The 12907-nt window shown below is 34.8% G+C and overlaps 1 protein-coding gene across 1 annotated transcript in view; it reads left to right on the forward strand.

Annotated features, from left to right (window-relative positions):
* Positions 1 to 12907, forward strand: part of SLIT3 (slit guidance ligand 3) — a 502670-nt gene that overhangs the window by 61687 nt on the left and 428076 nt on the right. Inside the window, exon 4 of the mRNA XM_070934106.1 lies at positions 7922 to 7993. Within this exon, the coding sequence (XP_070790207.1) occupies positions 7922 to 7993 (72 nt within the window). The remainder of the gene's footprint in view (positions 1 to 7921; positions 7994 to 12907) is intronic.

Genomic DNA, 12907 nt, shown 5'->3' on the forward strand with positions numbered 1-12907 from the left:
ATATCATGATGACCAAAACTGGATGCAGTATTCCAAGTGTGGTCTTACCAAGGGCTTATAAATTGGTACTTCACACTTCATGTGATCTTGATTCTATCCCTCTGTTAATGCAGTCTAGGACTGTGTTGGCTTTTTTTTTTTTTACTCCTGCAGCACACTGCTAGCCCCCCTCAAAATTACTACTACTGATCCAAGTACCATGTATTCGGTGCCTGTGCATTTGGTTTTTCTTGCCAAAATGTAGAACCTTACTTTTCTCACCATTGAATTGCATTTTGTTAGATAGGGCCCAGAGTTCTAGTCTGTTGAGAGCTTTCTATATCTTGAGTCTATCTTCTGGAGTGCTGGCTATTCTTGTCAAGTTGGTGTTGTCTGCAAATCTGATGAGTTTTCTTTCTATCCTCCGTCTAAATCATTGATGAAGATATTGAAGAACACACTGGGCCTAAAACAGAGCCTTAGGATACTTCCCTCCAGGTAGATGCAGTTCCATTAAAGATGACATGTGGAATACAGTTGATCAGCCAGTTAAGAATCCATCTGATGGTAATGCTGTGTAACCCACATTTTTCTTATCAAGTCAACTTCCAAGCTACAGTTCATATAGACACTATTTGGAATTTTGTCATTGTTTTTTAGGAGTGCAATGGTTGAATGAAAAAAAATACAGAAATTTTTGTAGAATTGTTAACAAAGCAACTTGCAAAAATAATTCTGTATAATTGATAGATTGGTCAATTTATTATTGTTCTATTTGTCATGTAGTTGAAAGTGAAAACTGAGTTGTCTCAGTCTATTTTATCTGAACCTGTTTAAACATTATTTTAAAATGAAATGAAATGATCTAAAATGAACAAGCTTCAGATTTTATACTAAAAATGGATAATGCTTTAGAAATAAGCAAGGACTGTGACTTGCGAAGGGAGATTAGTAGCAAAAAGTAGCAAAAAGATGAAAGCAGTCATGTTTTGTATAAAACTCTCATTTTGCACTTACAACTGATAATAAGCTAGTTTTGCACATGAGGTGAATCATGTTTCCACTGAATAAGTTCTACATTTTGTGGCTTTACGTACTCATATAATTTCTGACGTATAGAATGGAGGAAAGATGTAAAATGAGTAATTTGATAAACTGAAGTCAGGATGATACAAGGCTTCATTAAATGTTTTTGCTACTTAATATTAAGGAAAGATAATCCTTAAATTTTAGCTGTTTCATAGATTTAGACCACTTATGACATTTCTGGCACTGAGCTGCGTAAAACAAGCCATTCTTCCTTTAGCACATACATAAAATACAGCCAGCAATCAAATAAACTAAAACAGTAAAATAAAATATCTGTAGCTCAGATATACTGTAGTATAAGATTATGATGAAAGCAGTAGGGTAAATTTGAAAGTTATTTCCAAGATAAAGATATAGAATAGAATAGAATAAGTTGGAAGAGACCTTGGAGGTCTTCTAGTCCAACCCCCTGCTTAGGCAGGAAACCCTACACCACTTCAGACAAATGGTTATCTAACATCTTCTTAAAAATTTCCAGTGTTGGAGCATTCACAACTTCTGCAGGCAAATAAAAAATATTATATTAGAACTTTTCTCCTCGTGTAGCTACATTAATCTTCAAAATAGCTGGTATATTAACCTGGTCTACATATTATTGCTAATCAATAAGGTGTTTATTTTTGGTATAGAATATATGTAAATGCACCACAAGAAAAACAATCCATAGCCAGGAAGCCTGACTAGCAGGAGGTGGGGTATATAATTTTTTTCTTCTTCTCATGACTCCCCCACACACTTTTTTCGAAGTTCTTATTCCTATTACAGGTCATATCCCTTTGTACTAGCTGACTTTTGTTTGGGGAGATACAAAGAAAAAGGCCAGACAGTGCCCTCCATCCCTTTAGACCCCCAAAATATTTAGACTTACTATATAACTGCTAGCTACAAATAATTTTATTCAGTTTGTTATTTATTTAGTTATTTATTTAGCTACTTAGTAATTCTGGTGTGGGCTTAAATATATGGCGCCTGGAAAATGAAAATTGTAGTTAGTGGTCAATTAGTTTTTGATTTAATTGGCCCCACTTTGTTAGTTTGATGAACTTTGGTGTTATGTTTGATAAGCAGCATTTAAAAAGTTTGATGTCCTAGCAATACTGGTTCTTATGAGATAAATCTAGCTTTGATATAAGAAACCATGAATATTTAGGCATAAGATCAATATGAATAATGGACAGTTTATTTATTTGCCATTTATTTTTCAAATTTAACAAGCTGCCTAATTCCATAAACAGCCTGACTGATGTAAAAAACAATAATCAGAAAAACAAGGAAAAGAACAATATATGTCCAGATGAAAAAGCATTCAGACTAATACATAGAACTCTGTACGAGGCTCACCCCCCCCACCCCATCCTAATTCAATGCCTGTGGAAAAAGCAAAGTTTTCTGACCTTTTAAAAAGGATCTCAGATTCAAATCCCTCCCATCCAAACAAACAAAATCCACCAACTGATACACCAACTCTGCAGAGACAGGAGACTTGAAAGCTAGTAAGAGATCAAGGAGAATTAGTGCAGAGCCTCCACCAGAAGTCATGATCGTGTATGATCACTGCTGTCTCAGTTCTATGTCCTAATCTGAAACCTGATTGAAATGAGTCCTTTTTCTCCAGGGCTTTTTTGAGCTGCAGCTTGATAACTTTCTCAACAAACTTTCCTAAAAAAGAAAGGTTGGATACTGGATGAAAACTGGGTCCAGCACTGTTGGGTCCAGCAATTGTTTATAGAGGAGAGGTTATACCACTTCCTCTATAAGATCAGCAGAATGTGCCCTGTTCCTCAAGGAAACTGATATCAACACATGGATCCAGATGCATATTACCTAGGCGACTTTTACAAACAGGAAGGCCATGGATCTATTAAGCAATTGGTTGGATTTGCACTGTCCATTTCCCTGGAAATTACAGCTTCAAGCCCATCCCAGTTAAACTGGCAAGGTTGTGTCTAGGCATGTTGACAGCACTTGCCCGGTCGAAGTCCATCATCAAGTGAGTTTATCCATCAAACAACTAAAATATTCCTCATAGTGTCCATGCAGAAGATCCTGAAGCTCATGCTCCCATCAAAGAATGAGCCATCTAAATAGGGTGGTTGGGCAACTATCTGCAGCCCGGATAAGAGCAGAAATATAAGTAGAAATAAATTTGCATCAAGATAGGAAATAGTTTTTAAAATGGTGCATTTTATCCTTTTCCATAAAGTGTGTGAATTGACTCTCAGTTTGCCTCTGAAATTTACATATTAAAAAGAATTTAGTAAAAAGGAGTGCTACACCTACTTTCTGCTAGAAATGTAGAGATCAAGACACACCTCCATAGCCACCAAGAAGAAAAGGAAAAATAAATCTACAATGTGCAGTTTCATCTGGATCCCTAACTCTGTTTCATTCCAGTCATTGGGGAAGCGGACAAATAGTTACTCCCAATATTTTTATTTTAATCTTGGGATATCCCTTCCCCTATAGACTGTGATCCTGCTTCACAGTTCCACATGTGTTTATTTCCAGCATCTGTTCTCTCTCCATGTTCATTTTTCATTGCTTCAAATTGTCTCAGTAAATATTCTTTTAAAAGTCTTTGTACTATTTTAAACAATTTCAATTTTAACAAATTAACTTTGTCAGGGCTGGCATATTGTTTTTCTGTATAAACATTAATTGGACTCCAACAGTTTCTCTGGGAAACAAGTAGAGATTATATAAAATAGCTTGTTAAAGTATAAACCACTTGGAGTTTGATGTTCGGTTTCACATATTAATATATCTTGACAGTTATTAGTTTGCTTTTCAAAGAACCCTGTAGATATTGAGATAATGAATTTCATAATTAACTAAATGAATTTTATAATTAACCATTAGGTTATGTATAAACAACATGCAGCTATGGGCTAGTTCTTGTCACTTTTTAAACCCTCTAAACAATAATAAAGTTACACCCAGATGTTCCCAATGGTTACAGTTATTTCATTTCTAAAGAAAGCACTGTTGTCTCAAATACAATGTTCCACGCCTCTGTTGAAAAGCAGATGGATTGGAAGCTAAAGAACAAGGTATTCTGTTTTTGTTTTGTTACTTTTAAACACATTAATGTAAACATTAGCCCACCCTCTGTTAGTCACACTCCGGTGCCAAAGTTTGTCCTGAGATGCTAATTTAACTTGCTTTCTTGGGTCATATGACAGAAAGCCTGCAGTTCCAATATGCTATCCTAGATGAATTGTCCAATGCAAAATGTATATTTTGAAATCGTTGAGGCAAGGAAAAACTTGGGATGATGTAAGAAAGGTGTCATTTTGCTATTTCATCAGTCTAATACTATCCTGTTTTTCATAAAACTCAGATCAGTAATAAGAATTTTTTAGGAATTTGTATTGAATAGTTTTATATCTTACATTTAAAGTAATAAATTAATCTTAAATTATACCAATAAATTAGTAAATTGCTATTTTTAAAGAAATTTAAATAGCAATTAAAAAAAACATCAAAAGGAGAATCTGGTAATTTAGTAACGTATCAAAGAAGCCAGAACATTGATCATTCCAGACTACAATAGTATAATTCTGCTATAGCTCCAAGGAGTGGGGCGGAAAGTCTTTGGACTAACAGATCATTATCATATGACTGTAAAAATAAATCCATGCATATTTTGTGGATAAATATCTATAAATAGGGCAAGGTATTTCAAAATTGGAAACATTTCTCTACAGTACTTGGTATGGGGTAATAAAACATATTTGTATGTGTGTATGTGTTTTAAATGTTGCCTTACAGGAATGGAAAGATAGCGAGTTGCATGCTAATCAGAATGTATCTAAATACATTTTGATGAACCACTTGTAGAAGCATATATTTTAAATCTGTCAAAAGTTTTCTGCTCCAGCATTTCATGCAAACTGATAAAATAGGATTAGAAAGCAGAAACAACTGTCCCACGCTACTAACAGATAATTATGGTTAAAAAGTTGAGACTGGTACTTTTTGCTATTTCTTCTTTTTGTAGAGGAAATATGCAAACCACAAAGTTCATGAGCTCTGGCAGGACATGACACTCTTGGGGATGCTCAGGAGGCTCATTTCCAGCTAAGAACAGACCACCAAAAGCCACTCCTGGCTCTAATAACTCTTTTTAGCCACTGGGTAATTCTACTCCTTTAGCAAAGTTGCAACTTTTTGTTTCTGAGGTGGCAAGGGCTTGATGGGCTGGCAGCGCAGGCTAGCCGAAGTGGTGAAGTGATTCATTAGAAACAGAATCTAAACTGAAAGGGTTTTCTATTTTTTCTAAAAAAGATTTTTTAAAATTCATTTTAGATTTGTTTTATCCCCACTATTTAGTTTCAGAGAAGGATGTTGCTTTTAAAGCAAGGCACAATAAAAGAATATTTGCTTTCATGTTTTTCTAAAAAGAATAAGGCAAAAGCAGTAGCAGCAAGTTACCAATCCCAAATCAGCGGTCAATAAATCAGAGTATCCGATAGTAGAGTTAAATGCTTGTTTGGGAAATGAATCTTTTAAGCTGACAGCAGAAAGAAAGTTAAATGTTTTGCGGCTGAATACACTATGCATGCAAGAGCAAAAATCATTTTTGTATGTTGCTACAGGTCATGTTGTGAAACCAATGGTGCACATACATAAGGGGGGAGGGGAGCACAGGAGCTTTTTAAAAGATGGTGAAGCTCAGATGACAACTGCAATCAGGATCCATTCTACTTTAGACTTTAGAGAGGATAATAAATAGAGCAAAAAGGTGTTTCATCACATGTGGGCTATGAATGTAGTGATTCCTTATCCACATTTTTCTTGGGATTGTACAGCTGTTGCTAAGAGAAGTTGCATGATCCCTGGAAAAGGCTGCTTTAAATAATTGCAGACAGATGCTACATTCAACCTCACACCTCTTTGCACTCTGAAAACAGTTATCAGCTAGCACAGCTGACAGACTGCTGATCTGAGACTTTTCTCTTAGTTGAAAATTTGTCAGCAATATGACATACTACTGTAGTAGTATGTTTCTGGGGTTTTCAGATGTGGCCCCACTTACATGACAATGCATATAAGACTGCAATGAGGTTTGAATATCCAAGAATAACCATGAGCAAAAGTACTTCAGATTTATTTCATCCTTAGAACAACCCTTAGAACAGCCTTAGAACAATGTTCTAGTTATTTTCAGAAAAATGAACATGGTGTCACCCATGCATTCACCAGAGCCAAAACAATTAAGGTTCTGTTCTTACAACCTTGAATTATTTTCCTTTTGTCTGAGTATTCTATAGGCTTGAATAAGAATCATTGTTTTTTGTTGCTGTATGCTGACTCCATCATAAAAAAATATATATCAAGAACTGGCTTTGGAATTTATCTTCCCATATTTTAGGGCAGCATTAAGTTTGCAAGATTCTGCTCCTGTGATATTGTCACATTGGGGAGGAGGGCAAGGCAAAACCCACACTTAAAATTCCCTGGTTTCTTTGTAGATGACAATAGAGCAAATTAAGTTTTATATTGAAACTTCATTGAAGCTTAATAAGAAGCCAGTGTATAGTGCCTTTCTGATAATATTGTGCAACACTATTCAAAGCAGCTTACCCACTGCAGCTAATATAGGGCTGATCTCAACATTTCTCCTAATCAAAAGTAGGTGAATGCTTCCAACATTATAAGAATGGAAATCAGAACCAGCCACTTATTCCATTAATGTTTTCACTTGGGAGAATAGAATAGAATAGAATAGAATAGAATAGAATAGAATAGAATAGAATAGAATAGAATAGAATAGAATAGAATAGAATAGAATAGAATAGAATTTTTATTGGCCAAATATGATTGGACACACAAGGAATTTGTCTTGGTGCATATGCTCTCAGTGTACATAAAAGAAAAGATACGTTCATCAAGAATCATAAGGTACAACACTTGTCATAGGTTACAAATAAGCAATCAGGAAACAATATCAATATAAATTGTAAGGATACCAGCAACAAGGTTACAGTCATACAGTCATAAGTGGGAGGAGATGGGTGATGGGAACGATGAGAAGATTAAGACATAAGAGATTGGACCTCTGCTGATAATTTGAAATGCATTGTTGGTTGTCCTGGTTGTCCCATGACATAGTAAACCATCATTATTTATTTTTATTTATTTGTCTAATTTATATGGCTGTCTATCATACCAAAACCAATTCTGGGCAGCATACAACAAAGCTAAAAACAATAAACAAATGCATAAAACCATTATTGTTTTAGTTATAAAATTAAAAAGTGTTAATATAATTAATAATATTGTTATTAATTATAAAAAGCAGTAAAAATCTATAATAAGCTAAACTAACAAGGAACATGGGATGTTAATTATAATGAAGTTACCTCACAAATTCATTTATCCCTTGGAGTCTCCAAGCTTGCCAACACAACCAGGTCTTAAGGAATCATTTGAAGCTCAGAGGTTATGAGGTCAACTTCACCTCTGGGGAAGAAGATTCCATAATGCAGGTGCCACCACAGAAAAGACCTGCTGCCTAAGGCCTGCCAAATGGAACTCTTAACATGATCTTTCAGAAATATATACATACCGGTACATACATGATTGTGTGTGTGTGTGTGTGGGGAAGGGAGGGAGGAAGGGAGAGAAGAGCGGGAAAAGTATCAAATTAACTGCAATGAGTATTAAGTATTTGATTTTTTTAAAAAAATCAACTATTTCTTTAACAATTTTCTGAAAAAAGCAATCTGCGTTAAAAGAAAGAAAACTTCTTGCAAACTGTCTGCAATATCCATTGTAACAATAGTGTTAATGCACATTGCTTTCTGTAATGTTCACAGATCTTCTATTAACACTGAGTTTCTTTCTTTAGACGCCTGAACAGAAATAAACTGCAAGTTCTTCCAGAATTGCTTTTTCAGAACACACTGAAGCTAACCAGACTGTAAGTATAGTTTTTATTTTTGGCATCCTATATGTGCTTTGGTTCTTAAGTCAGCAATTTTGGCTGTGAGGTTTTGGTATGATGCCTTCTTGAAGTGGATTTTGAAATGTGTCTTAGTTTATTATATAAAATCTTTTGCTGGGAAACATTTACTTGTCTTCTTACTACTCTGTAGATTAATTGTGAAGTCAAAACTGTCGGTATGTTTCTGTTTTCCTTTTCTTCTCTAATACGGCTACAAGGATATCACAAATTTCTACTTCCGGTTTCTATTAACACACTGTGAAACTGGTGGTTAATCTCAAAATGTTTGGTGGAACAAAGTAGGTTCATAAGTCTCACAAATGTTGGCTTTCCTCAAACAAAGCATTCTTAAAATTAATTACTGTATGTCAAACTGTGATTAATAAAATTGGATATGAAGTTTCTTAATTTCCTCACATGCTGGCAAGTTGTAGGACAGCCATATTAGTCTATAGTGGCAAAAAATATGATGAAGTGAGCTACAGTCCATGAAATCTTATGTCTTTTAATGAAATTAATTACTTTGAAAAGGTGCTACCACATTTCGTCTGATTTTTCACATGCTGGGGAAGGAGAAGATTTTTTTTTAAAAAAAGAAAGAAATTGAGTACCTGGAGAGGGTAAGCTCACTCATGTTGTGAAAAGCTACAATTTGTGATGAAGTCTGAAGAAACAAATTAGTTTTGGATATAGGAGTTTAGGAAATAGGTGTCCATAAAGCCGCTGATTTTTATTCCAATAATGATTTTGCATAGCAATAGGACAGCTGTGATTATTATCACCTCTCATGACCCCTGCTGTATTTGTTCAGTATGTTCTTCAAGTAAACAAGGTCATGCTTTTGTATTCCCATCTAGATCAAGATAAAAGATATAATTAAAATTTGCATTACAATACCAAATTATATAAAAGAAATATATTTGTGAATTATAATGATATGAGCTCAGTAACCATGAGACTTTTGTTTTAAAAGCCACTTATTGTATTTCAGTATTTTAGTGATTAATAAAAAAAAGTTCATCTGCATAATTTGTGCTGATATACAACTTGGCTGTATCGTGGATACTCTCTCTCTCTGTGTATGTGCACACAGTATAGACAACTTGATTGTCTCAGTAAATGAATGATTCTTAATACATTAATAGTATGAAGCTAGCACATATTTTCCCTCTGTTTTCAGTTCTTTATTTTTTTTTCAGCCAAAATACCTGCAACAAAGGGATTATTAGAATATTTTATCTAAAAAAAGTTAGTAATGTACCTTCAATAATTCTTTTTTTAACCAACAGTATATGGTTAAAATTTCTATCTGTATTTGTGATATAAGAATGAAGATTTGAAAATTATAAAGTGACATTGTATATTGGGATAGTCTTTCCTGGATTTCCAATCATAATTTATATTGTCAATAATAGTTTAAATAAGTCTTCTTATATTTTGTGGGGAAATGGAATGAAAACAAGCCCTTGACAAGCTATTTAAATAGCCATGAAGAACAGTTTTATCCTTCAACTGGTCAATTAAAACAAAAGATCAGTTAAAAGAAATGGGGCAATACAGTTGCAGTGTCTTTCAATTACAGAAAAGGTCTGAGGCTTCTATAATTATTTACATGTCCTTTGGTGACATCTGTTTGACATTATGGGTGGGAGTATAGAAGAAAATCAACCTTAGAAAGGAATGCAAGGAATCCTGTTAAATTAGTTTGATTCATACATTGCTAGGAGGAGAACTCCAGAAATTATGCATTGTATGTTAGCATTTTCTTCCAAGGTCATTTTGTTGAAGCTTTGCTGTATGTTATTTATAGAACAGTATCTTCCCTGTCTGTGATGTTAAAAGAGAAAAAAGTTTCTGACATATTTGAATAATGTTTATATTCAGTTCCCATCCCAAGTATTTGACTTAAATCATAGAGTTTCAAGAAACAAGGCCAAATTTTCAGTCTCTGGAGAATTTAGATGTCTTAAAATAGACATTCCCATTGTTGGATTCATATATGTATAATAAATGCATTTAAGTAACAAAGGATGAAGTAATAAGAAATGACTAGTTAGCATTCAATGTTTACCCATCTGATCAAACCAACTTGGCATTTCATGTTTCACAAGTGAAGAATTTCAGAACTTCACTCAGAATATAGCCATCAACCTTTCTGTGGGAACTCAATAGCATTCTGGAGCTTATTGAAGAAAAGTTAGGCACATGACATGGATAAGTTCATGCTTCAGTTGCAAATGCAAGGTTTAAATAACCAAGATAGGCTACTGCTGAATATAGCACTCAACCCTTATTTATCAATTCCAGAATTTTTCTCTTATATTTACTTAGTAGTGAACTTCTTGCCTCTTATCTCCTGGCTTGGTTATATACCAATGCTTCATTTTGCTCTAAGGCCCTTCACTTTCAGGCTTGACAAATCAAGGTCTCAGAGAAAACATGTTTCATGGATTTTTTTAAAAAAAGAAAAAATACCGCAAAATATTAAAAAAAATAAAAAGGTACCATGAGCATATGGACCTTGCAAAAATAGTCAATTTGGTAGTTTTCTCCCTAGACATATTTCCTCTTTCATCAATTACAATAGTTTCATGACTTTTTGTTTTCTTCATATTGATGAGTGGGCTCTCTTACCTTCAAGTTCTAAAGTTGGGCATACTACATCCATAAACACCTTCCTTCTAAGATTTGAAAGATCCATCATTGAACAGTAAAGTTTTTAACTTTAGCTGTGACCAGTTTATTGGTCTGTAATTGATATACATGAGAACTTACAGATAGTCCTCAATTTGCAACTGCAGTTGGGATTGGAACATGTGTTGCTAAGTGATGGCATTGTTAAGTGACTAGTATCTGATTTTATGAAACTTTTTGCAGTGGTCATTAAGTGATTCTTGTGGTTGTTAAGCAAATCTGGTTTCCCCCATTGACTTTGCTTGTTGGAAATCCCTTGGGAACATTCCAATCATTGGATTGCATGGTGATCATGTGACCCCAGGATGCTGGACCTTCATAAATATAAGTTAGTTGCCAGGTGCCCAAAATGTGATACTGTGAACGTGAGGACCTGTTACAATCATAGAGTTAAGGACAGGACATAAGTTACTTTTTTCAGTCCTGTCATAACTTCAAACAGCCATTAGACAAATTGTTGTAAATTGAGAACTACCTGTATTTTCTTATTTAAAAAAGACAAAATGTTATACAAATGGTCATACTTTAAAAAAAAAATGCTGTTACCTCCAAGTCTTGTTCCTGCCCAGATTTGGGGTACATCTAATATAGTTAAAAGCATTTTCTTCCTTAATCCAGAGAACAATGAATGATGGTGCAACATTTAAAGGTTTTCTTATTGATCCCAGAGAAACTGAAGTTGGTCCCACTCTTCTCTTTAATAACATTTATAGTTTATGGTTATACAAAAACCTTTATAGAGCCTTCTCTGTGGGGGCACCTACTGTCTGGAATGAGCTCCCCCTGGAGATACGGAGGATCCTGGATCTGCGCACCTTCCGCCGCGCTGTGAAGACCTTTTTATTCCATCAGGCGGGCTTGGCCTAATCTTTTCCCTCTTTTTAATATATAAATTTTAATCTGTTTTTAAATTATTGGGGTGTTTTAATTTGTCTGGGCCAAAATGGTTTAATTCAATTTTACCTGGTTTTTAAAATTTTTTGTATCTATGTATTTTATTGTTTGGCTGTTCACCGCCCTGAGTCCTTTGGGAGTAAGGCGGTATACAAATCAAATAAACTAAACTAAACTTTACTACTCAGAGCCTACATGCTGTAATTTGGATATCTTTAGTGGATGTGTGGGATAGGACTGCTTCTAATCCAAGTTGCTTTAAACAACTTGGAAAGTGCCTTCCAATTACTTGGGATGTCTTTTGCAGTTAGTCAGAGGATGATAGCTAATCTTGAGAGAGGCAAGTGCCTTGTCAGAATGTGACCTTAAATTAAAAGGCTCATCTCACATGAGAGCAGGTGCTAGTAACTCACCTTTTACATGAGCTCAAGTTATTAAGCCCTGTGAGGGCAAACGAAACATGTCCAAAGGAAATAGAGGGTTGCTATGGTTTTAGCTCATTCAGGAATTGAGGCTTTACTGTGTACAGATCCCAGCAGGTCTGTTCAGAAGATGGTAAATAATTACAAGGAACGTCAGGTCTCCAGAGGGCACTTCAGGTTTGAAAGGATGTTCTCTAGGTCAGAGGTGACAACTAGAGACTGCTGAGAGGTTCTTGTACCATTTATCAAGCTGAAGCTATTTTTATTGCTTTCACTGTGCTCTGTCTCTAAATGGTATAATTTGAGCAAAATCATGTCTGGAAAAGTGACTCTTGTTGCAAGCCCTTGTGGCATCTTTCTGTTTCCAGTGTAAGGCCAAGGGCTCTGCTTATTTTCTTCAACTATGAAAAGAACGTTAACAAATTATCTGAGCTGAGCAGAAAACAAATGAGGGGATGTCAGAAAGTGAATAATTGAGGTTTCATCCTGGATTTCCAGTTCTCCCCAGTGTGAAGTTAGCAACTCAAAACTAATATGTACAGATGTTTTCTCCACTTTTTTTTTTAAATAAAGCAGAAGAGAAAGAGAAGTGGCAATAAGTATAAAGGCATGTTTATAAAAGTAGGTTTGGTATCATTTTATGCTGATTCCTGCAAAGATTTTGCTGCTTAGGAAGTACGTCTATAATACACAAGATTGTAATTTTCTTAACAGATTTTTAAAAGGCTTCCTTTTTTCTACTGTTTTTGCTCACTTTACTCACTCCTCTGGAAGCTTTTAAGGTAGATTGCAAGGTTCTAACACTTGACTTATGCCTGTATTAGCATCTACTACAAAATATACAAAAGTAAGTCTTAGTTTTCCAGATAGTAAACACTTG

This window comes from Pituophis catenifer, unplaced genomic scaffold (genome assembly GCF_029215685.1).
Source record: "Pituophis catenifer annectens isolate HBS135680 unplaced genomic scaffold, rPitCat1.0.hap2 SCAF_2, whole genome shotgun sequence".
In the NCBI taxonomy this organism is placed as follows: domain Eukaryota; kingdom Metazoa; phylum Chordata; class Lepidosauria; order Squamata; family Colubridae; genus Pituophis; species Pituophis catenifer.